Below are 27,031 nucleotides of genomic sequence, written 5' to 3'. Positions count from 1 at the left end.
TTCACTTCGGTAGCACCAGCTCCCAATGCTGCCAGCTGTTTTTTATTTCAGTGAAGTAGCATGGACCTTGTTAGGTGCTGGAAGTACCTGTAGTTTCCGCTCTTGCACCAGGCAGATCCATTGTATGTGTAGAGTTCCGGGAGGTCCTTCAAGATCCAAACCTGGGTGCTGCTTGGGTGTCTTGAGTACAACTGGTATAAGCTCCCTCCTCACGGGGCTCTCCCCACTGCCTAGTGATCTTCCTCTCAGTTCACTACAACCCTTCTAATCTTATATTACTGTAGAGAAGAGCTCAATGGCTTTTTCCTGGCAATAAACCCTGAGTTCCACCTTGGACATCCTGCGTGTCCCTGTGTGTTGAATTTATTCCTAGTAACTCGACGCTTCTGAATCTGTTGTTGTCAGAAAGCCGTCTAGGTTTATACCATTGCTACCACCAGCTAAAGCTGTGACAGGATGTCTCTACTATGTTATCCCGCTCCAATATGCTTTTCAGGTATTTTGGTTTCCAGCAACAAGTCATCACTGGTCACTTCTACGGGCCCTGCACTGTAATTGTTAACTTAACCGTGGTGACACAAACTGCAGGATGGTAATCACTGCCACCAGCAGACTCCTTCACCAGCGCCTGGAACTGTTTACACTTCTTGGACACTGTGTAGCTGCTGTAGCACGTTTTAGCTGGTTACCCTGACCGAATCCTTTCTCACAGCTTATTGTAGATCAGGACTGCTGAGTAACTGGCAGAGCGCTGCTTTCAGCCACACTGGGATCATTTCAGGACAGCCAGTGGAAAGGATTAAAGCTTTAGCTTTAATCTATTGGTCACAAGAACACAGCAGTGCATGTCACAGGGACAGACAGAATCTAATAGGAACTGCTTTTCCATAGTGCACTTAGCCCATATAAGAGCAAAAGTGCATATATACATACCACAGGAATGTAGGGATATTACATGGCATGGGCTCTCCTTTTCATAGTTTTGGGGGTTTTTTGTTGTTTTTTTTTAAATATATGTTGGAGCTTGGTAAAACGGCCACCAGCTACTTAACAAATTCAGCCTTTGCCCCTTATCAGTCCATGAGGGTCAGCCAGGAACAGTAATGTTATCTGTAGAGGCAGCGGGGAAGTCCCCCTTCCCCCGTCCACTTGTAGCTAAAGTTCCCTCTGGACATCATTGCTGCTCTATCTGGGCTGGGAGATTTAATCTTTAGATCTCCCACCCAGGGCCGGTGCTAGGGTTCTAGGCGCCCTAGGCAAAAATTCAACGCCCCCCCGCCGCCCCCGCCGAAAACACTAAATAAATAAATAATTTGATTTTATTTACCTCACTCTTTATTCTCCTGAAGCCTCTTCAGTAGATGCAGGGGGGCTCTTCAAACCTCTTCTCTTTTCTTTTCTTCTCTTTTCTTCACTTCTCTTCTTTTCTCTTTTCTTTTCTTTCTTTCCTATGGCTGCTCCTCGCCTTCTTCACACAGGAGGCGGAGCGATGCATGCTGGGAGGGGAGGGGGACAGAACTTTATTCACACTGTCTGTCACTGACAGACAGGGTGATAATGCAGCACAGCGCAGGCGCCGCCGGGTAAAGACCTGTCACCTGAACACTGACGTCAGTGATCAGGTGAGCGATGCGCCGGGCAGCCTGGGCGCATCAAAATTAATTGCAAGTGGCGGCGGAAGTTGAAAAAACAGCGGCGGCACCCCGCCGCTGCTGCACCTCTCTCCCACTTCCCTCCGCTGACTAGATTTTCAAATCTAGTCAGCGGCAGCCGCGCCCTGCAGGTCCCGGCGCCCTAGGCAACTGCCTAAGGTTGCCTAATGGGAGCGCCGGGCCTGCTCCCACCCAAACCTATTTCCAAGATTTAGCTTAAGGAGTTTGGGAGCAAGAACCAAGAAACATGACAAATAATGAACTGGTTTCCCACATTGTGAGTGTCCAGTGGTGGGGGAACCAGTCACTCTTCCCTTAGATGGACATTTATAAGAGGAGGCAGCTTTTGACCTTACTGCCTCTCATCCTGTTTTTGCCAGTGGTAAACCAGCAAATGAGCACTGTGTATTCTATTCCCACTTTAGCTGCGTAGGAGCATCACAGGGCAAATGTTTTCTTATCTTTGCATGGTTTATTTCTAACCAATAACTGTGTATTTTTCTATCTAAAGACAAACTTGTATTTTATGCAGTATCTGTACTGTCAATAAAATTCCTCAATCTACAACTGCAACAACCTTTAAAATGCACCTGTCGCACATAGTGATGGCAGCCATTTTATCGGCTGATTCAATATTCTTTAAAAATAATGCAACCCTTCATTTCACTATTAGTGAAATGAAGGGTTAGAAATTAGTAATATCACTGTAGCACTTACATCCCTTAGGCACTGTTCTTAGTGATCGTACAGTCTGCATGAAATGTTTTCTCCACTACCTGTAGGCAATAGATATATAAAGGTACCTGCGCAGCCCAAGTTGAATTGAATGGCATCTAAAAGCCAATAAATTATGTTCACAAATACATTGATCATCTGAACTAATGCTATCTCTTTTTATAGGGAGCTGCCACTCCAGAAAGGAGATATAGTTTATATTTACAAGCAGATAGACCAGAACTGGTTTGAAGGAGAGCATCATGGGAGGACCGGAATTTTCCCCATTTCATATATTGAGGTATGGCAATTATGCAAATGTCATACTATAGAAGCCATTCCCTTAACTAGTATCTGACCCATACGCTGTTATTTCAGATGCTGCCACAAACAGAGAAAGTACAACCAAGGAAAGCTTCGCCAGTGCAAGTTCTGGAGTATGGAGATGCTGTTGCCAAGTTCAATTTTAATGGAGACACTGCAGTGGAAATGTCATTTAAAAAGGTAGCAGTCAATAAATATGTACAATATAAGCTGGGTATGTGAGAAATATCTGTACCGCTTGCTCAAGTATCTCACGGGCAACAAGGAATTTGGATGATTAACCTTGGCAAGTGTAACCAGGAGAGCAGCAAAACAGGTTGAATATTTTGTTATGTTGGGGGCATGGCTATGTTGTAATCTAGTGCTCATGCCAAGTGAGCACTTTAGATGTTCTCAGAGCTGGCTTAAAGGCAAGGCAATAGAGGCAGTTGCCTCAGGGTGGTAAAGGGCTATAGTTGTATATGTGTTCTTTACATCCTAGCAAGGGATGATTGCATGGCAAAACGCTGCCTACATTTATGCACCTTGATTTAAATAATGATTTCAATTCTCCTTGATATAAATGTAGCCCTCTACTGCAAGGCTATTTATCCGTGTTATCATCAGAATTACTCTATTTGATCAATTTTAACTTTTTTGAGATGGATGTCCACATCTATTGGATGTTCTAATGCAAATAAAATGAATAAAGCGTGACAGACGAAGTTCTATATTCCCCTGTGACTGACTGCCTGTCTGATAATGAAATGTACAGTCCTATTTTTTTTTTTAGAGCTGAAGGGTCATGATTTTGTTCATCACCCCTGTATACCACATGCATAACCTTCAAAAGTCCCTATTTCTGCAGAGCAGTCCTGATTCCTGGAGGTCAAAAGGGGTGTGGCCTCAGCCAGAACTGGGTGGGATGGGGCTTGGTCTAAGCAGATCAGCCGTGATCTAATTTGTCCCAATTGTACAATAAACATGGGTATATTCATATTAGTTTGGGAGGATTGACTGTGTCCTAAAAATGTCGTATTCTTGTCATTTTAAATATGTCACACCAGCTACCCTAATAATAACTTAAAGATAACTGAAGACCTTTGACACATGTTCTGGAGAATTCTTTGCCCTAATAAGGAACTTTATTTTCAAGGGTGAAAGGATAACATTGATTCGCAGAGTAGATGAAAATTGGTATGAAGGAAAAATATCTGGTACCAGCCGCCAGGGTATATTTCCTATAACCTACATAGATGTCCACAAGAGGCCACGTGTAAAGAATTCCGCTGAATACATGGATCTTCCAATTTCCTATTCCCCAAACAGAAGCACAAGTGCTTCGCCACAGGTATGTATTTCTGTCAGTACTTTATGCATTGTTCATTGTGTTAACTTGATCTATATTGTACATGCATAGCAAACCTATAATGTACACACAGTATGGCACACTGCCCACATATCATCTACAATGTACATAGTAAAATAAATGGTAGTTTGTCATTGAAGGGCTCTGCCACCTGATGTTCATAAGTGGTAAAGCATTTATGTTGTAATGAACAATATTTCTTTACTAATGTCGGTGGATGCAGGGGGAACCTCCAGACATCCGATCCACTTCATTGGTTTATTCAGGAGGGATTACAGTCTCTGGACCATAGTCTTGTATGTCTGAGAGTTTCATTAACAATAGCAGAAATAAAACTCTTCTATTTCCATTAAACCATTGGATGCCTCTACCGTTGCTAGAAATGTTTCGAAATTGCATCTTAAACCGATTTAATTTTTAGAGTTCTCCGGTCATTCTTCTTCATCTATTTATCTCCAAGCCATTAAAGATTATTTTAGCAAACTGGCTGAAATCTGAGAGCCGCTACTCTGATTAACTGCAAAGTTCAATTGAGGTCGTTCATTAGGAGCTAAATATTTGCTTTATATAGACTTATTCATAACCCTTTATAATAAATATTATACAGTTGAGTATATTCATATATTTTAGAAGAAAGGTAACACTTAAGGAGTTAATATTTTGTGTGTATCACTTTCATTCCCATCACATTTCTGCTTCTTTATGTTTTCTTGTATGTGTTTTCTCTTTTAAGTTTCCTAGTTATGCCAGGCCTCGTACTACTACTCCACCCCATGCCTCTCGCAGAGCTTTCTCTCCAGAAGTGCAGGCTATCACATCCGAATGGATTTCTCTCACAATGGGTGTCTCCCGTAATAGCGGCTATACCGCCACCCCCCCACTTCCCCCTTTACCCGACGCCATGCTTTGTACCATAGACTACATCACTCCCTCCGCAGCTCCCAGCCCTACATTGTCTGTAACTCCTTCTGTCAGTCTGCATTATTACAATCTGTCTGGTAGATCCACCCCTAACTCTGCCCTCTCCTCAGTGCCTACATCCTCATCCAGACCACAGTCATCCACTAGGGTTAGTTATGTCATTTCTCCACACAGTGAAGAGAAGTTTGTCGGCTCTAGTTATGGAGGCTCTCCAGTTCAGCTCCTGCAACCACACAATATTTTAATCTCAGAGCTCAGCGATGTCTTACGTAATCAATACAAGTCCAAGAGCGATCTTAACGCAGTAGAAAATGGTGAGCATGACAATTGGAAGGCACCTAGTAATAAGTCTAGAGACACCCAGGCACTATCATGTAGAAACACTTGTGCAGAACTAGAGCCTAAAACCCATGCCGATGCCTATGAGGAGAGCCAGTTGAGTAAGGAACTACTTAGCATTGTCAATGATAACCAGGAGGATGTGAAAAGGTCTCAGGGCAGTTCTATTAAGGTACATACTGCATGTGTGTGCTCAGCTCATGTGCATCAAGACTGCGGTGTGAGGAGATTGCACTGACTTTACTGTTGAATTGTTGTGTAAGATTTCACGCATCTCCTCTTTACTAACCCAAACTTACTTGCTCTGCCTCTAAATTAGTCTATTTAATAGTTTGAAAACTGATGTGTGTATCTTACTGCCTCACTTTTGACAAAGCCTATGTGTTCTTGCTCATTCACAATGATGACTTTATTCGCACAAAGAGAATTTTAAAATAAATGTTATTTTCTACTGTAACAAGGTGCATCTCCATGTTAGCCTACGTACGTTGGTGGGTGTTGCACTTGCAGCTCTCCATGTTGCTTACAGTTTGTATAACTTAGCAACCAGAATAAATTATTCAATAACTGTCATCAAAATAATCTGTACCATATGTTAGATGTCTTTAGCTACACGCAACTGCCAGATGTTGTATCTGCCTGATCTTCCGGTCTGTTGTTTGCTAGTCCTTATCATAGGTTGGTTATATAAACATTTAAACAATGGCTGATCAGAGGCAGGGTTGAACATCGATCCTTTACAGTACCCATTGGGGGCCAGGACTTATCACTGTAACATTTAGTACATAGCACAATAAACCATTGCCTTCAGTCAGCACTGTCACAATATCCCACCTATGGTTATTATTCAGACAGCCCCCCTTGATCACAGTACTAACAGAATATATAAAGATAAATACATCTTTGATCTACCCAAATTGTTTTGTCTATGGCTATTACTTCCAAACTTTCACTAAAGGTGCAACAAATCTGAGAATAGTCACTTTGTGAATGAGGCGCAATTCTACAATAGTAAAAGTGCATTTGTTGCCTTCGCACAGTGGAGACAACCGTCTAGTGGGCTGAATCAATCCATACTCGTGAAAATCATCATCATCATTTATTTATATAGCACCACTGATTCCGCAGCGCTTGTCAGTCTAAATTCCCTAACATACACTCACAGACAGAGAGAGACTACGGTCAATTTTGTTAGCAGCCAATTAACCTACTAGTATGTTTTTGGAGTGTGGGAGGAAACCGGAGCACCCGGAGGAAACCCACGCAAACACAGGGAGAACATACAAACTCCTCACAGATAAGGCCATGGTCGGGAATTGAACTCATGACCCCAGCGCTGTGAGGCAGAATTGCTAACCACTTAGCCACCACAGAATTGCTGTTTCCACTGTGTATAGGCACCAGGTGCTCTTTTCATGTGTATGTTGTTAAATAACATGAAATGATGCTGATTATCTGCTCTGCAAATTCTTTCTGATGAGCTTTCTTTCCTTTGAAGACCACCGACACAATCCCACTCTCTTCATCTGTCTATCCTTCTGCACTGTCTTCTTGTCCCGTCACAAATCAACCACCACCCAGACTTAGAGGCAGGGTCAGTGTGTCACAGGTAATTAGCTGCATGCACTGCCTGATGCTGACTGACTACCTAGCACCCTGAATGGCATGCACAGCCTTGCAAGAACAGCAAAACAAGCATCATCATTTATTGGAGTACAATGAGAATCACTTGCATTATTTATTTTTTTGGGCATAATAAATGTACAAATATTTTCAATATATATTAAAATTGTGTTTGAGAGTAACAGTGTACATTATACCCTGTAACCAGATATTGCCTACTGTTGCCAAACTATATGATCTTAAAGCAACTTCTGGCAGAGCTCGCTGGCATCAACAATCATTCTTTTACTAACGTTTGTCAAAACATACATGTGGGTATGGGAATGGAACTTATCGGTTCCAATAGTGCATACCCTCTTGCAGTCATGAGCAGTGGCGGCAACCTTTCTTTGGACGCTGCCTGCTTTCTATTACAGCAAGTGAACGCAGTGGGGTCAATAGAGCATCCTGCGTTATTACCCCCCCACATTATCCCCAACCTCAGCTACAAACGCAGTTACCACTGCATGTCAAACACAATCGTGGTTTACAGTCGGTTATAAAATTCACCCCATATCTCCTTTTAGGTCCCAAATAAGATAAGTAAAATGATGGTAACATATAGCCTAGGAGAGTAGACAAGTATATATTTAAAACACTTTATGTGGTAAAAATGGGGGCGTACAGTGAAATCTGGAGCACCTGGGATCTCTCATCTAAAACTACATTAGTGCCTTCAAAATGCCCTAACCGGGATTTCAGATATTTACCTGGTAAAAATCAGAAGGAAACTTTTATAATTGCTTTTTTATTTTTCTACCCAAAGCTACACTAGAACATAACGGTCCTGATTCATTGAGGCATGAAAAACCAACGTATTGTGCAGTGTTTTAAAAAGTGCACGTCCGTATTGAACAAGGAGCGGAAGTAAAGATGCTTCTCTTGTTGAATACTGGCCTAGGTCTGCGCAGGGGCGGATCTAGAGAATTCTTCTACCCGGGGCGATTTAGGCCCCGCCCCCTTTTTTACATCTGAGGCTGCCGGCGGCTGCATACTATGTGCAGGTCCGTTCGGCAGTGACAGGTAGGGCCAGTGTGCTGCCCGGATGCTCTGATTGTGTTTAAAACACAATCAGAGCAGCCGGGCAGCACACTGGCCCTACCTGTCACTGCCGAACGGACCTGCACATAGCGTGCAGCCGCCGGCAGCAAGCCCCTGCTAGGGGGGGAGATCGCCCCGATCGCCCCCCCCCTGGATCCGCCACTGGGTCTGCGCTACTATAACAGACAAGTCACTGCAGGATATTTCCAATACATATGTGTATATAAAGACACAAAAGAACGCACAGAAAAAAAAAAAACTATTAATGTGACCTGTTAATAATATCGTCAATATCAAAATCAATAAAAAAAATATTTTTTTTTATATTTTTCCTCCTCATAAAATATATTTATGAGGGGGAAATGAATGCCTACTGTACATAAAATGCATTTTTGCAGATGCTCCTGATTGCAAACATGTTCTAGAATGCATACACTGACCTGTAGCTGGTGCTAGTGATACAACAAAAAACACGTACCTTTTGAGATGCCCAAAGCTTGAATCGGACACTGTTGCGTGAGCTCGAGCTTTGCACGCCCTTACTGTACATTGACTACGTGCATAGGCCCAGTCCTCTCCCTGTTCCGCCAATGAAATTGGAGGCTCTAGTAAGGGTACTTTGCGCTCGAAGATAAATTGAACATTGTTGCGTTCACTGGCATATAATCCAGTTGTGGGCATGCGTAGAGATATTTTACTCAAAATACGTCACAAGTCAACATTTACATTTAATTCTGTCTAGTCCATCTTATTCAGTTAAAATGTAAAAGTCCTTTGGGATGGAGCTGAATGTTAAAAAGAGGGAGGCGAAACATGGCTTAAGTGAGATATACTGTAGGTTGCTTTTCAGGTGCCAGAAAAGGTTAGAAATGCTGATGGAGGGTGACACCTGGCCTTCACTTTCCTTATACAAAGACTTGCAGCATATGGGATCATTTACAGTTTCATGGCGCAATTGCAGTCTGCTTTTCTCAAGTGGTGCTGCTGCCCTACTTTTGGGTTGTAAATCCCTGGTCACATCTGATGGGCAATACATTTGACTTTTTGTGCACCCATTGTGTGTAGCAAAGGTGAAAAAGTCCCCCTTTATTAATGGAACCTTTACCCAAGAATTCTGCTTGTTCAACCCCCTGATCTTGACTTCAAATATTATAGTTGCGTAGTTAAAAATACCAAATATATTAGTGCAAGCTCCTTCCTGTAGGCTAAACACATTGGGCCTGATTCATTAAGGAAAGTAAAGCAAAGAATGAGTAACTTTGAACCTTGGCGAAACCATGTTGCATTGGAGGAGGAGGTAAATTTAAAATGTAAGGACAGATTTATAATTGGGGTAGAGCATGTCCTAGATCAACTTTTAATATCAGTGTAAAAATAAAGCTATCAGGTATTTGCGTCCTACATGAAAAAACAGCCAGTATTTTGCTTATGTGCAAAATAATAAACTAATTTGCACCCCTTGTGTTGCAACATGGTTTTGCCAGGGTTCAAAGTTACTCATTTTTTGCTTTACATTCCTTAATCAATCAGGCCCATCATGTGCACCTAGGCTGTGCAACTGGAAATCAGAAAAAGTAGTTGGTGTAAAGTCAAGTCCTTGCAAGTGGTGAAAAGGGATCTACAACACCATGTGAAATTATGAGCGCCTTCCGTTCTTCTATATCAGGAGCAGAAACAGCCATGTCAACAAACTGTTCATAAAATAGGGGGACATGGCTTACTGTTAGTACTCAATGGTGCAAATCTGTACAAATCATAGCAACCTGTCAGACATTTGTAACTATTGTCATACATTCACCACACAGATAAAAGCTAATTGCTGATGAATTGCCATGAATTAGTGCACATTTGGTTAATAACCCTGTGTGTGCTCTGTTTTGATCTAGAACCCAGTTCATTAAAGTACACAGCATTTATATCAGTGGCGGAACCACCATTGGTGCAGCAGATGTGGTACACTAGGGGCCCATGGAGATAATGGGGCCTACAGCTGGCTACTTCCGCCTCTGGTCTCTATGTAATTATATGGATGCATGTAGTTCTTCTTACATGTTCCATTAGTAATACATGATCTGATATACTGTAATTTCACTTACACAGAAAATGTGATTGCTCCTATTGTGGTTTATGTTATGTTGTACAAGGTTAAAACAATTCCAGTACGTCTTGTTAAGTGACTGGTAAATAAACAGAGCATGATAAACAAAGTGATTTATATGCGTTATTTAATAGAAATCTTCATAGTGTGCCTAAAGTTCTTGCATGGAAGACGTACAATGAGTTTTGTGTGTGAAATAAAGACGTACTTACAGAGTGTGTATCATAAACAGCATGACTTCCGGCTATAGCTGTGCAATGATGTGATCTATATATTGTCTAGTCATTTATCATCTCATTCTCATTGTATTTTTTGTTCTTTTACATCTCATTAGCCTTGCAGATCTGACGGTGAACAAACAGCACTGACCTCTAAAAGTCCCGTAATGCTTACAGACTCCCCGGTTAATACCCTTAACTCAAATTCTATTGTGGTAAGCCCATGGAAATTACTTTTATATCACCATCTTTAAACCTGTCTTTAAAAGAAAAGAAAAAAAAGCTTCCTATTACCTCTCTTTTCCCCCCTTTTACTATGTACTATACTGATTGGGTCCCTTCCCCATTATAGAGTAACTTAAATAATGGCGCTGATACTATTTAATGGCTCCTTGTTAATCATTATAAATAATAAAGGAAGTAAAAGCTATTTTAATACATAATTTAATATGAACTGAGCTGCTAGCAGAAAGCTGAGTTATAATTACCATAATAACAGTAATACATTTAACACTGCGCTAATTCGGGGGGAATTGAATTCCCCCCTAAGGCTGATATGGTATATAAAGAATACATGAATTGTGCGTGGCAATAGCTGTTCATCACCATGACATCCTTTGGTGAGAAAATATTCCTGATTTTCCACTAAGACAAAAGTTAACAGTCAATAAAATTCATCAAAATAAATGAACATCTCCTACAGTGTTCTCTTACATTAGTCCCTGGTTTCCCAAACCCAGTCCTCAGGGCTCCCCAACAGTGCAGGTTTTCTGGATCACATGTGACATAATTAGGACCACCTGTGGATCTGTTACAATGTGTCAGTTAGTAATGAATACACCTGTGCTCCAGCAAGGAGATATGGAAAACCTGCACTGTTAGGGAGCCCTGAGGACTGGGTTTGGGAAACCCTGCATTAGTCTATTGATATAACTCGCACAGCAAATTCACATATTAGTAGTTGTCCACCGCTAAACAAAGTCTACATATGACATTAAATCATGCGTTATAAGATCATTCCATACATTTATGTCACCTTATATATATCCAAGTGTGTTATTCATATCTGCATCTCATCCAATGAAACTGTGTGGTTTCACACTTGGCACTGATAAGAGCCAGCATTCCATACAATATGTTGCAGTTTAAGCTTTTTCCATGTATTACATCAGAAGACACTTAAAAAAGTAGTTACATCTTTTCACATCATTATGTGTGTCTGTAAAATATGTTTTATCTCTGTTATTCCTTTATTTATGTATTTTTTTTATGTAATTGGTGTGCACATGAGCTCATGTTTCAATTGGCTAATATCTATATATATAATAGGTTTGCCTAAATTTGAACATTTATTCAATTATGTATTTATTAGAAGAAGCCAAAATAAAGCCAGAAGACTGTACAGTTCTAGAACAATTGTTACGTTTCACTATATCGTTATTAAGGGCTCGTTCTAACATATTCCCTAGGAAAATGGGTAAAATGCATGAAAAACTAATGTGTACTTTAGTGATGCATTTTAATTAGTTTTTCATGTGCTATGCTTTTCTCAATACTAAGGCACACAAATAGGGTGTCCTGCTTTGTAAAATTTTAAATGTGGCTTTAAAGTTGTAGAATATGACGGTGGGAGTGGAACCCTCAACGTTTGTTTATTCTTTAATGCTCTTCTCATGCGTTTATTAATGTCCGTCAGTAGAGATTTACTTGCACTGAATGGTATAATTGCTGATTTTATACTGTATAACAATCATATACATTATTTCATCTTCATTCTTCAGGATCACCAGGATAGGTATCTTCTGTTTCATTGAAGCAAAAGTTTATATAGCACTGGTCCTCCTGGTGCAATCTTGAATACAACCTTTAAAGTACACCTGTCAATTCCAAAAAAATAAAAATAAAACCCTGGTGTCTTTGAAACCCCAGACCAGAATTTATCCGTTTGGATATTAAGAGAGAATTTTGAGATCTATTTCCCATAAAAGAGCACAAGCATATTTTTAAACTATCTGCTTAATGTTTCTGCCCTATCTACCATACAGTACCATTAAGGAAGGAATATTACATAGTTGCTAACTGTCCCAACTTTCCATTAACTGTCCCAGATTTTAAAGGTTTGTCCACAGTACTGTCCCTATTTTTCAAGATTGGTCAATCATACATTACAATTCCTGTTCTGTTGATTTAGATGAATGTTCCACTACAGTTACTTATGCTCTTATGCTCTGAACAATAAAGTTAATATTTATTGAAGATGACTTTATGACACATAAAAGATACATAATATATCTCTTGTGGTCACGTGGACAGTACAGACCTTCTGAGGCCAAATGGGGAGTGACCTATTGGAAAATGGTTTGGCTTGAGAGAAATGGGTGTAGCATGGCTGAATCAGGGAGTGATTTGCCTAGATATTAGGGGCTGGTCTAGTTTGTTCCAATTATTTGGCAATGTTAATATGTATGATATAGCTATGTCAGCAACAGAGTGTCCCTGGATATTCTATTCAAGCATAGGCAACTATAATATTAACAAAGAAAGACTAAATTATAGAGGTAAATACAAGGAGTTCTGGAATACAGGGATAATATATAACATATTTATTACATAAATGTTACTTGTTTTTACTGTTGTAACAAAGAGGCTTAACTGATGACCATCGCTGTAACTATCAAGTATAGTGAGAAAAAAATGGAGTCTCAGAACTTTGTGTAATAATATCAGTGTACACAGGCAGTAGGGAGAGAACCTAGACATAGAAATAAATAGTGATCCATTTTTAATGCAGTGTTTCCAGGTGGTTTTGAACATCATTTTTTTTCCTCCTCAATCAGCCACTGGACTGGAATTTACCAATCGGAACTGTCTGAGTTTTAAAGTATTATGTGACTTTTTGTGTCTCCCAATAACCAAATAACCCTTGCTAAATGTGTCCCTTATAATTTGCTTGATGACCACAGCAACCTCATCATACACTGACCACAGGACCAGACCTCACAGAGTCTGAAAAGAGCTATGTGGTAAGAGATCCTTGATGCGGTGCATATAGACAGGCCACTGGTGCATTGGTTTGACTTCTATCTGTTAATCTGTGTGTTTCTGTTTCTCAGTACAAATAATATATTTCCTCTTGCTACGCCTGCACTTTGAATTCTAACCGCAGTAATGCATGACAGAGCCAAGCTCACCAACATTTCTTTGCTAGAATGAGAGCCTTTTCTAACAGCATCATGCTAACTGCTTCAGGCTGTCCTCTGCTTCTTGTGTATATCTGTACTAAATTCAACCTTCTTCTGTATCTTGCCTGTTTTTCCATGCTTACCCCTGGACTCCACTCCATGGACTTAATGGGATCTACACCTCTGTTGTATACTGGACTTATCTGGTGCACTCTGGAATGTCTACGTCTTTCCCTGTCTCTTTTCTCTTGTTGACAATCGTCAGGAAGCGGTCTGCAATGAGATAATAAGCATTGCAGAGAAATCAGTCCGTTATTGCAGTACTGTCTCTCACCCCTTTGACTATCGACACAAAGTGTCTTCTTATGACAATAAACAATGTTTAATCATTTCTCAGCAACCTCAAGCACAACAGAGAAGAGACAGCATAGAGAGGAGTCAGACGCCACAAGACGTGTAAGTAACATTGTTATCTTTGTTTCATTGGAACCCCTGGTTAAGATGAATGTTCAACCATAATCCCTTTGCTGCTCCAGTTGTTTCCAGTTTGCATCCACTGATTTAAAAATGTCAGTTTGCATCTCCAGCTTGTTAAACCAAAGAATGTGCTGACTTTTTGGGACTTTGTCATCAAAATGTATGAAACCTATTTTATTAAAACCTATGTTATTTAAAAACATCAGCAATACACTCCTGCTAATCTAGAACTTCTCCAAAAAGCATTATTCTTTCTTTGACTTATTATTGAGGCTTAGCTCGCCATCATTAAGGTAAATACCACCTAACCCATCATTTTAAGGATTCTTACTTGTCAGAGATTGGATCCCCCCGAGAAGTCACCTGCGTCCTAATGCTAGCGAGCCAAGCCTCAAAGGAATGTAGTATCCATCCTGGTGGTGAACTAAGGCTGAACTGGCATCATATACTCCATGAAAATGGGAGCCAAGACTCTGTGAGATATTGTACGTGGGCTAATGATGGTGAACTAGTGCTTCCTGAAAACAAATGGAACATTTTTAAACTTCTTTTTATTTTTAATAAAGCACTTTTATTGATAATAAATGAATACATTCCTTGTTTTAAAAATATATTCCGCATACAGTAACTGTTGTTTTAGAAATGGTAACCACTTTTTTACCTAACCATAAAGTATGCAGTTCCACCAATTCTATACTGCAGCAGTGTAATGATATACAACATGTTATAGCTGACTTGTACATGGAGTTAGTTGTAAAGTCATGTCATTTGTGATTTGTTTTTTTATGTAAATCATATTGTATAATTAATAAAAACATTATTTAGAAACATTTTAATCAATTTCCTGCCAACTTATGATTATTGAAAATTATCAGCTTCATTACTATGAGTTAGCTGTTTTGAAGAAAGTAAAAAAAAAAAAAAACAACTAAAGGGAAGACTATGGTGACTTTTAACCACAAATTTCTTCCGACAGTTGTAAGACGCTGTGACTCACGCAGTTGGCTCCATAGGGGGGCGACTGTCGTTTCACAAACAATTTTGACACAGATCCCAACCCACGCCACTATCTTTTCACACTGAATTGAGACACGTTGGCTTAAATCTCAGGATCACCAATAGGCTATAAACTACTTTTAATATTTTATTAGTCCGCACCCACATTTGACTAAACAGTACAGTATACCCTGGGCCTTAATTGTCTTTTTGTTCATAAAATACACAAAATGACAGATGTTGTGACTTGTATTGGTGCAGTCCACATAATGGCTCCCTCCACTTGACAGATGGGATTGGTAGCTCTGGGACGGGGGAGTTTTGGACACCACCATAGAGGCACTAGCACCGCCCTTAATATCTGGAGAACACAATACTCCTAGTGTTATAATGGAAACCAGCACACACTATCTAGCAGAGATAGGGTTTGTCATACACCAGTGATGACTAACCTGTGACACTCCAGGTGTTGTGAAACTACAAGTCCCAGCATGCTTTGCCAGTAGATAACTAGCTGATAGCTGGCAAAACAAGCTGGGGCTTGTAGTTTCACAACACCTGGAGTGTCACAGGTTAGCCATCACTGTCATACACGGTGCATGGTAATGGTAAAAAATAAACACTTTTATCTTAAAGATGTGTGTATATTGTTTGTTTGTTTTTACTTTTTTGGAGGGGAATTGGATAGAGTTGCTTGTTGTGTTTGCCCCATAAGAACACCAGCCCTGCACTGACTAGCCTGAGGCTGGTTTACACTATAGCAGGGGAACCCCATGCTTGTGGTCTTCCTGTGGTGATGGCAATCAGCCCAGGCTGCTTAGAGCTGGTTAAGGATTGGGGGGCGGAGGGCACGCGCCCCGTTCTCATTCTGTTTGTTCATCACACACTGCAGCATCAGTAGCAGCCGCTGGTCAGCCCACAGATGCTACAGATTCATTCATTTAAACCAGGACACAAACAGTCATTGCATTTAAAAAGCACAAATAAGCATGTACTGTGTTCTTCTCATGCATCGGACATGGGAAGTACAGATCTCTCACCACCTAGTGGCAGAAAAATGTATTGCAGAGAATTTCAATGTTATACTTTGGAGAAAGACACTTGACAGGAAGGGGTCTGTTTTGTTTTTCCTTAAAGCGGCAGCATGTGGAAGAATAGTGAAATCTGCTAACACTAGAAGACAATGTGACTTGTAGTCCATTTTTCTGTTTTAGTGTTCAGAAGACCTGTTGTCACCTCCATATTTTTATTTGCCCAGAATGTCCGCAGCATACCTTACGTTCTACCTCCCCTCTTAGAACTACTGAAGAGTAGGTCCAAGTGGAAAGTCCGGGTGGGTGCATGATGGCGTGATTCACAGCGAAGCATGTGCTCATGACTCCACCCACTTTACAAGAGTAGGCAAGTATGGTCAGTAGATGGTGAAGATACATAGCCAAGTATGAATTTAAGGAGTATATAGCTAATTTGTGATGAACAATTACTTTTTGGAAATGTTCTTTCATGTTGAAAAGTACTTAAATTGTACTTGCATACCTTAATATTGAACTCACACTTTAGAAGATTAAAATTTACCTCAACAGCTTCTCATTTTTCATTCATCATCAGTGTAGTTTATTCATCACGTACAGTACTTGGATATGTGATATTTCCACAACAACAAAAGCATGATGTCAGCCTATGTGGAATGACCTTTGACCTATTTATGTGATAGGAAATAACGATGAATGCCAGTGACTAGGGCATGCCTTTTCTTAGCCCTGAGCATTGTCTCATTCTTTCCATTACATACGTGAGTATAGGAGGAATGTGGCTCAGTAAGCTACAGAGATTAGAGGAGCGACTGCCTGGAAATGCTAGATATTAACACAGCTGCCTGAGGGAATACAAGATTAGGACCCTGTGAAATCATTATCCTATTGTATATCTCAACTCAGACATGAGATTCCTTCGCATCATTGCTGCTATTTGTGGTAGCCCTGCATTAGGTTTCATTTGGCCTTGTCATCTATTTTGGTGTATTCAATGCTCAGTTCTATTATAGATCCTTAGTTTACATCATTTCTGTCTATCTATGGCTAAAGCTGGTCATATATAGGACAATTTTTAGCCAAACAGGCAGACTGTTGCACTGCGTTGGGTCTCAAAACAATTGTTCTTAATCCAAATTTACTGACTGTGACATTATCTGGTTTATTTGTAAGAAAATTGTTCTACAAAAGTAATGTCTGCCAATAAGGCTTCTTTGCCAGCTCATAAGGGGTTAAAGCATACCAACTAACACATACCCTTTTTTGTAAAGGGACATTTAAAAATTAATATTATTACCTCTCACATAGCATTGTCTGCCTGTGCCTGTACTGTTCAGCACTGTATATGTTTTGGGCTTTATGCACACATTCAACCACTATATGGAATCAGATTGGTCATCAGATCAGATCATTTGATTGGTGGAACCGAGAACCAGGGCAACCAGTAACCCCGCACCCCCCCCCCCCCCACCCCCATAAATGTGTGTGTGTAAGGGCATTGGCCTATCCAAAAGTGGAGTGTGCCGTGTGCCATCTGTTCCCCAGAACCAAAGGGGCCCAGGGTATACTAAATGCTGGGGAACCCAACATTTAGATACATTCAAAATAAAACCATACAATTATTTTTATGCACTAAAATTCTTAAGTAAAATAAAAAAAATATTATCGAATGTAGTGTTAACATTATGACGCTTACATTGAAATAAGGAAAACAAATGGTGTAAAGACGCCATTGTATGATGGAAGCCCAGAACAAATTCCCTCTTTACCTGCCCAATAAATAAACAAGTTTGGCTATACGTGGATTGGCTGATTGTACAGGTCTGAATTGCAAGGGTCCCATATATTGTGGATGGCCATTGGCTGCTTACACATGCTAATGCAATCTTTAGGTTTTCCATCTATTCAGTTATAATATTTGAAAAATCAGAATGGTAATGTCTTGTTAACATACAATCAATTGTCAGACTAATTTAGTTTTAGAAAAGTGCCATGAGAGAAAGTTGAAAGAAACTTTGAAGAGAGCGTGAAACCCTTAAGTGGATGGGGTCTATGCGGCACCACCCAGATTGCTGTATGCGGGGAATATGGTGTAAACTTATATTTGGTACTCTTGTGTGTTTGCAGAGCTTGACCATGGTCCATTTGATGTTTATACAACCGCTGAGTATATTTCCTGTGCTTGTCCAAGTGATCTATATGTCATTATTTTGACAAGTTGTGTTTCATTAACCTCCTGGTTTCATAATAAACACCATAGTAGATTAGCTCCATAAACTATTCTATTTGTGCTCACACAGGGATATAACACATGGTATAGGGAGATAAGAAATGCTATTTTAGTGGACAACAACAAGTTTCTGTATATTTATGAAGCATTTTCTTTTGCTGAGTGTATAAAATTTCTTCCTAGAATTCGCATGGTCTTTAAGGTCCTTTACCTGTCTCTGCTGTGTGTCCATCTATCCAGAGCATGATGCATCCTTTCCTTTCCTTATCAGGTTTAGCTATCAGGCCTTGTACAGCTACATACCACAAAATGATGATGAGTTGGAGCTCCGAGAAGGGGACATTGTTGATGTTATGGAGAAGTGTGATGATGGCTGGTTTGTAGGTAAGTTTATTCACCTCAGGTTCACTGTAATATTTCCATTCTCTATCTCTCCAACCCCAGACTATGACAACTTGACAACCGCCCGTTCCCACTATTTCACTGCTATGGAAATCAGCTGTGCACTGTTCATGTCTGTCAGGTCTAGCAGACTAACATGTGTCCTAGCTGTTCAATGATGGCGTGTATAGTAATTGTTGCTATAACTACTACTGGCAGTAGCTACTGTCCAATTAAGAGCTACCCACACTGAACAAGAGTGTGACTATCCTGCCTAGTTCTCAATTCTCCCTCATCCAGCTGTTAGCGTGGAGTTTGTATGTTCTCCCCATGTTTGCGTGGGTTTCCTCCAAGCGCCCCAGTTTCCTCTCACACTCCAAAAACATACTAGTAGGTTAATTGGCTGCTATCAAATTGACCCTAGTCTGTGTCTGTGTATTATAGGGAATTTAGACTGTAAGCTCCAATGGGGCAGGGACTGATGTGAATGAGTTCTCTGTACAGCGCTGTGGAATTAGTGGCGCTATATAAATAGCTGCTGATGTATCACGATGCATCAATTTACTCTTTATTATACTTTGCCATGTGTAAGATAGAGATGTGTATGGCCAGGATGCAGATATATTTCATCAGTTTGATATGGTCTATCTCCCTTTTATCTTGCAACAGGTACATCGAGAAGAACAAAACTGTTTGGGACGTTTCCTGGCAACTATGTCAAATCAGCGTTTTATTAAAGATGATTCTGAACACAGCTACAGAACTATTAAGCTACTTTGATGAAGAACCTGGCTTATTTGTATTATGCTATGTGAAGGCAGTTGCTGAATGTATTAGATAAGACTCTACATAAAGAGGTTTACATGTGTCAGTACTGTGTTAAAAGTGCTAATATCTGGATTTCTAACACAAGGCAATGAAGAGTTAATCCATGTAGTCAATAATTGGTCACATGTTACCTTAAAGGTATTTCACTGTAATGTGGGACCTATCTTTAAATACTTATGTAGTAAGTGTACCTGTCAACCTACGCACAGTGGCCTCATTTATGAAGTACACTGGCTGCGCATCACAAAATGCCTTGGTGTTGCCCCAGTGTGCCTTGTTGATCTGCCCAGCACACATCAAAGTGCAGGCCTACATCCTACTGTTAGGAGTCGCCTCCGGAACCTGGCCGCGGGCCGAAGTATGCAGAAACGTCACATCTAAGTCCAGCCTTCTACAACTGTACACAATATTTCTAAAATATGACTGTTTATATTCTTTAATCATGTGTGAGGAGACATTAGGGCTGTATTTATTATTACGTGTGACAATTTCATGCGTTTAAAGATTTTTATTACATTAGGCACAAAATGCATTTCGTTAAAAGTATCCGGTGAGACTCAATCTCTGCCAGATCTGAGATCAAGTCCTTTTGCAGATTGCGAATGCCTGTGTGCCCTACTGCACAGCAGGAAACATCCCTAAAAATATGCCCTCTCCACTGCTTTATCTCGTTTCAGTAATTATGTTCCATTAAATGACCTAATTTCTGCATTGCTCTGACAGTAAGCACACTAGTGCGCTTATTTTATACTTTGCAAAAAATGTCCTCATTCTATCTAACTCTTCCCCTCGGTCTCTGCAAACTTCCTCTCCTCCACAATAGCCGCCATCTTTGGCTATAAACCTGTGAACTTTGGTGGAAATGTAGTTCATCGTAGTCACCACAGATAATCCTATGTTGCGCCTTGGCCATTTTGTGTTCAGAAATGGCCTCTAGCGGAGGCAAGGCCATTTTGTAGGCTGAACCAATGTTTGTGATCATGCAGCCAGTCAATTTACTGTGATGTCACTAGTTCTTATTGAAGTAATATTGGCTCGTCCACAAAATGACTGCCTTCAGTGTGTAGATGACGAGTACACTTTAAGAAAAAAGCAAAATTGTGATCACCTCTAGGGGAAAAAAAAGCTTTTTCTTTTATATAAACTATTTAGTGTTGCACTTTCATGCTTAATTACACTGTTCCCCAAATAATGGTGTGCTTTGCAGCCAATGTGTGGAAGTTATAAAACCTAAACCGTCAACCTATAGCCTTTAGACACATAACTCCCAGAATGCTCGTTCACACAGAAATCTGTTTTTGTCACTTTTATATTAAAGGCTTGCACAATATGAATGGAACATCCACACATTTCACCACTGCAAGAAAGGTTTCTGATTTTATTTTTAGGTTGTTTTTTTGTGTATCTGGTGTATTACAATATAGCCTAGAGGTGAGTTGAGAGGTTGGCAAGATTTGATGGCACAATTTGTGTCATTAACTGTATGTCCCAGACATTCCGGGAATATAGGTCTGATAGCAGATGTTACAAAACATGTGGTACTAGAATGTTCACCTGCATGATTAGAGGCGTTTTACAACTGAAGATATTTAAATTCCGCTTACTTAGCATAAAGTGGGATAAAAAAAGAAAAAAAATGAAAACTCCATGCCGAGGTATGAATGCATGTTTTATAAAAGTATTAAATGTGTGTGTTATACTGATTTACATCAGCTGCACAATCTCCACCGTGGCTTACTGGAGGGTGCCATGAATTCTTCTCAACAGATTCTAATATCCAGCCTAGTTTTAGATGGGTGAATTGTGTGCTAAATTCAAGAGTATTAAAATGTGCAGTATGGGAGACAGTTTAGCAATGTAAATATAGATGGACACTCTTAAGAGTATTCCTTTTATGTTACAGTGATTAGGGAAGGCAGGTGGCTGGTACGGGGCATGACCCGGAATTTATGTAGTGTGTATGTGCACTCCTTTAGGATGGACTTGTGTGCACAGACTATATATTGGGCGTCATAGGGGTCATATAGAAAAAATAAAAACACTTGCATAGTGCATTTTCATCAAACACAAATATACTTAATTCTACATTTTCTTGATATGTTTAAGTACTGCAAACCCTACAATTTAGGCACCCACATAATCATTCTGTGTGGCTATAATGCATTACCATAAGGGAGATGTCTCTGACACCTGGCATACTTTGTGGAGTAAACGGGTCCATTTTCGGTTTCACTGTCCTCTGTCCTAATTCAGCCTTCAGTAAGTGAATTATGACATATCTTGCTATTTTTCCAGTACATTTAACAAAAGCAAGAAAAGACTACGAGCTCTGCTCTCACGAGAGTATCACATACTGTACACACCTATCAAACATGTTTATTACACAAACAAGAATACACTGCAAGTTTGCACCTTGCAGTTACAAACCAGATTTCGAATGTTCTTTTGTCATAATAAGATATATTTAATAATGTAAGATGACTATTTTTTGCTGGCGCTTTTCTACTGATTTATTAACAAAGCTATGTTGGCATGACTAGCACTATGTTTTGATAAGTATACATAAATATATATATATATATTATCTGTGTTCCTAGTACTAAAGATTATTTTTTTTGCTATGTACTGTATACAAGTACATTCAAAATGGTTTCTAAGAGGTTAGTGATTGTAAATATGTATATTTAACTTTGTAAAGAACAATGTATGTTATCTTGTATAGAAACAAAATAATTTAAGTGAAATGACAGAATTGGACAAATACAACAGCTGGGAGAACAGTAGAGAAGTGTTTTTGTTTTTAAAGTTTTAATTTAAATGAAGGAGATTTGTTATTAACGTCACAGAAAGGATTTAGCACAAAATATCTATAACATGGTTAACAAAACACTGACCACCTTTTGAAAAAAAAAAGAAAATAATATATCCATTGTTTTATTAATATTTTAACCCTACAGTTGCATTTAAGCCACAATATTTAGAACTATGTTAAGAATTGGGAACTTCACAGTAACAATGAACACATACATCATTAGTAGATGACCACTTTGCGCCTCACTTTACCATAAAGTTATGTTGTGTTGTTTTCTTATTGCAGTGCATTATATTTTGAATTATAATAAAAGAAAGCATTCAATAAGTGTGGATTTGTTGATGTTCTCTAACAAGTACATTTTTACTGCAAAGCAAAAAAAGAAAAAAGATAAATCAAATTGGATGTATAAACTTTGTTTTATATAAAGGAGATTTTGAGACAAAGTTCCTGCATCAGACTTACAGGAACTTCGCATCACTACTATCATCATCATCATCCTCATGTATTTATATAGCGCCAGCTAATTCCGTAGCGCTTTACAATTGGGAACAAACATTAATAAAACAATACTGGGTAATACATACAGACAGAGAGGTAAGAGAACCCTGCTCGCAAGCTTACAATCTATAGGACAGTGGGAGTTTGAAACACAAGGACATGTGCTACATCATATTGCACACTGGACCAGCTAGAATGCAAAGGTAAAAGTATTGAGTGGGCTGTGTGTGTGCCAATGTTGGTCAGAGGGTTGTTGTCTTGGGTTAGCTGTGTAGAGGATGGTAATAGGGGAGATTATGATGGTGGTATGTGCTGTTGAGAGACCATGTTCTTTCCACTATCAAACTCTCAATGTGCATATATATGTCTGTATACACAAAAGACAACCAATCAAAATCTGAATTCACAATCCATCCTGACTGACAACTTCTATTTCCTGACCAGTCAGATGATGACTACATTCTGTTGCTTATGCTGAGAATGAATGTCCAGATCTTTTAGATATGGCCAAATGTAACAGAAATTCAGACCCTTGGTGGTCAGGCCACCTAACCACCTTCAGTCTGTGCCACCATTCCCTTCCTGAAATCATGACCGTGCCCCTGAGTCATGCAAAACCCATTCCTCAGTCACACAAGAAGACAGATTACTGCCTCCCACAAGATCAGCACAACCATCTTTTTTAATACTCTGTGCCTACATGAAGATTTTGATAGATTGGCTACAGGTTCTTCTATCTACTTGACGACACAAACAGGAAATGAAGGTTGACTACAAAAAGGTGCCTAATCTCAATGGGCAGATGACATCTGTCCTAGGGGAGAAGATAATTAAACAACTGGAGGAGATTTTAAACTGCTGTGGAGATGAAATCAGTGTTCAATATAGTGTGGACAGCGAAAAGGAAAATAGGAGGGATGGGAAAGAGGTTAAAAGTTGAATCTTTTCGTTCCACTGCACCTGCTTGTGATGGCGACATGGTCCACACATGACCACAATTGGAGACTGACTTGGCAAAGCCATCCATTCATTCATTATCGTACACCTATCAGGAACATTTTGATAAATGCTGGTTCCCCCCCCGATAGGTATTATTTATTATCCATTATAGTATAATATATATATATATATATGTATATGTGCAGTGCTTTCTGTTTAATCATTGACATCAGTCCCTGCCCCAGTGGAACTTATCTATATTCCCTAGCACATGAGACTGGGAACATATAATCTACATGAAAGTACAGAGAGAAAAATACATAGTGATTGGCAAGATGGTTAAAGAATATTGGAGGTATTAAGGGAAATGGGGAGAATATTTACATTGTTAAAACCAGAAGGAACTGAACATGAATCATGGAAATACAGGGGATGTGGAAAAAATGATAAAGGAAATCAGGTTCACAAAATAGATGGCAAAACTAATCCCAACAAGTTTTTCAACCAGATAAACAGGAAGAAAAATACAATGTAATCATCATCATCTATAGCCACTATTTCCGCAGCGCTGTACAGAGAACTCACATCAGTCCCTGCCCCATTGGAGGTTACAATCTAAATCCCCTAACATACAGACAGAGAGACTAAGGGGAATTTAATAGCAGCCAATTAACCTACCAGTGTTTTTGGAGTGTGGGAGGAAACCGGAGCACCCGGAGGAAACCCATGCAAACATGGGGATAACATACAAACTCCACACAGATAAGGCCACGTTTGAAAATCAAACTCATGACCCCCGTGCTGTGAGACAGAAGTGCTAACCACTAAGCCACTGTGCTGCCCGTGTTCAATAATTGATAAAGTATGAAAAATATTTGTACAAGATAATGAGAGAGCTGACATTTAAATTTGTTTTTACAAAGTATGAAGAATACCAGGTAACAGATTGTATACCAATAGCCTATATTTGGGTTTCCAAATGCAGTCCTCAGGGAGCTATAACAGTGCAGGTTTTCCTAGTTACAAATCTTGTACAATGTGTCAGTCAATAATTACTACACCTGTGTTCCAGCAAGGAGATTTGGAAAACATGCACTGTTAGGGCTCCCTGAGGATTACATTTGGGAAAACCTGTCCTATAAAAACCCTTAAATGTTTTTTTCTAACACAGGAAGAGGTACTGTTATACCTAAAGAAGATTTAAACAGATATATCACCTGGCCATGTTGACGGTGGTAAATTTATCAAGCTGTGAATTTGAAGAATTGGAGATGTTGCCTGTAGCAACCAATCAGATTCTAGTTATTTATACAAAATGGCAGCTAGAATCTGATTGGTTGCTATAGGCAACATCTCCACCTCTTCAAACCCGCAGCTTGATAAATTTACTCCCAAGTGTCAACATGGTTACATGAAATACTAATCATACCTAAATAATATAAATAGCTGTTATGAGGAGGTAAGTTTAAAATGTGTTTTTGGTAGTGTAATTATTGTGATTTCAAGGAACAAGGGTAGAAAACTGGTTGAAGGATAGAAGACGATGGGTAGTTATAAAATGTAAATTTTTACAATGAGAAAAATATATCAGTGATGCAACACGGACTAGTATTTGACACTAACCTAGAAAGTATTTTCTAAAACCTGTCGTGGGTTTCTCAATCAATGCTCGATTCAGTTTGAGTTGCTCCGACAAAATTTTTCCACGGACCGGTCCAAGGTCGCCTATATAGTCTCCTTACTCTCTGGGTAAGCGGCTTGGACATCCCCACTCTGGAAGCGGGTTGACCCTATTCTCCGTGATAGTGCTGCCTTCATTTCAGCCTTCCGAAAAAAATTTGATGAGCCGGGGCCCGTCTCGTCGGCGGCCTCTAGCTTGCTAAGACTACGTCAAGGCTCCCGATCCAGTTCCCAGTATGTATTCCAGTTCCGGACTCTCTCCTTCAGACTTCGATGGAACAATGAGGCCCTGGTCACTGCCTTTTGGGTTGAATTAAGGATGTCCTGGCTTCTCAGGAGCTACCTACGACCCTCAATGCTTAAATTTCTCTCTGCTATTGCGCCAACACCTGATTTCGGGAGAGGTCTTTTGAAGAACAGTTTCCCTGACGCTCTCTTCTTTCAAGTTGGCACCTCGTTTCCAAACTCCTAATTCTCCAGAAGAACCTATGCAACTTGGACGGTCTAGACTCACTCCAGAAAAGAGTCACAGAAGGATGACAATTTATGTATTTACTGTGCAGAACCTGGTCATCTCCTGGCATCCTGTCCTAGGTGCCAGGGAAATGCCAAACCCTAGCTTGCTCTGGGGAGGTCAGGTTGGGGACATCTAAATCGTTTCTAGAATCAAACAAATCTCCTATTTGTTCCATTCCCGTTACCATTTATGGACTTACTGGTCCTCAGCCTGTCTCTGCCTTCCTAGACTCCGCTGGGAATTTACTGTCCTCCTCCTTGGTGGAACAATTGTCTTTGCCTACGGTCCCTCTGCCTCATCCGATTGTCATCACAGCCATAGACAGTAACCGAATTGCAAATGGCACTGTCCAGAGTCGTACTTAGCCGCCACGTCTCCAAGTAGGAGTTTTGCACTTCAAGGAGATTACTTTTTTTATGCTTGCTCACCCCACCAGTCCTGTCAGTTTGGGTCCTCCCTGGCTCCAACTTCATTCTTCCCATATTGACTGGACCCAAAGTCCAAACTCCCTTGCGGGGGTCCCGGGTGAATACCTCCTTCTCCGTTAGACCTCGCGCCTCTTGGAGGCTAGAGTCAACTCAAGCAGGCCATACGGGTTCTTCCAGATCCCAGGGTGTGACAATAGCAATGGGACCAACAAATAAACCTTCATATTATGCCGCATAGTAGTACCCTCAATTCATATTATGCCACAGTAATGCACCCAATTTGTATTAGGCAACACGGTAGTGCCCTCAGTTCATTTTATGTCTCATAGTTGTGCCCACAATTCATATCATGCCACATAATAGAGCCTCCAGTTCATATTATACTACATAGTTGTGCCCACAATTCATATGCCACATAGTAGTACCCTGAATTCATATTATGCCACAGAATAGTGCCCCCGTTCATATTATGTCACAGTAATTCCCCTAATTCATTTTATGCCACACATATATGCCCCCATTTCAAATTATGATGCACATAAGTGCCACCAATCACATTGCAACTCACAAAGGCACTTCCATGCAATATTATTGCATACATAAGTGCCCCCAATTAATATAATGCCTCATTAAGCAGCTGTGTGTGCGACTCACCTTACGAGTCATCCATTCTGCAATGGTGCCCGGGAGGAACTGCTGCACATGTCCTGTT

General features: G+C 40.0%; 1 protein-coding gene across 36 annotated transcripts in view; it reads left to right on the top strand.

Annotated features, from left to right (window-relative positions):
• The window catches only part of LOC142161173 (sorbin and SH3 domain-containing protein 1-like), a 283,529-nt gene extending 260,948 nt beyond the window's left edge, over positions 1-22,581 (top strand). For 23 of the 36 annotated variants that reach the window (XM_075216482.1, XM_075216484.1, XM_075216500.1 and 20 more), the window contains 10 exons: positions 2,553-2,667; positions 2,745-2,870; positions 3,826-4,020; positions 4,772-5,470; positions 6,797-6,907; positions 10,434-10,532; positions 13,281-13,340; positions 13,897-13,955; positions 18,505-18,617; positions 19,284-22,581. In XM_075216482.1, the coding sequence (XP_075072583.1) occupies positions 2,553-2,667; positions 2,745-2,870; positions 3,826-4,020; positions 4,772-5,470; positions 6,797-6,907; positions 10,434-10,532; positions 13,281-13,340; positions 13,897-13,955; positions 18,505-18,617; positions 19,284-19,351 (1,645 nt within the window). In that variant the 3' untranslated portion in view covers positions 19,352-22,581. The remainder of the gene's footprint in view (positions 1-2,552; positions 2,668-2,744; positions 2,871-3,825; positions 4,021-4,771; positions 5,471-6,796; positions 6,908-10,433; positions 10,533-13,280; positions 13,341-13,896; positions 13,956-18,504; positions 18,618-19,283) is intronic. The other 13 variants (XM_075216517.1, XM_075216515.1, XM_075216518.1 and 10 more) reach the window with 5 other exon arrangements.
• Positions 22,582-27,031: the final 4,450 nt, after the last annotated feature.

The sequence above is a fragment of the Mixophyes fleayi genome, chromosome 6 (genome assembly GCF_038048845.1).
Source record: "Mixophyes fleayi isolate aMixFle1 chromosome 6, aMixFle1.hap1, whole genome shotgun sequence".
NCBI classification, from domain to species: Eukaryota; Metazoa; Chordata; class Amphibia; order Anura; family Limnodynastidae; genus Mixophyes; species Mixophyes fleayi.
The sequence above is the reverse complement of the archived record's forward strand: the minus strand, read 5'-3'. Positions and strand labels throughout refer to the sequence as shown.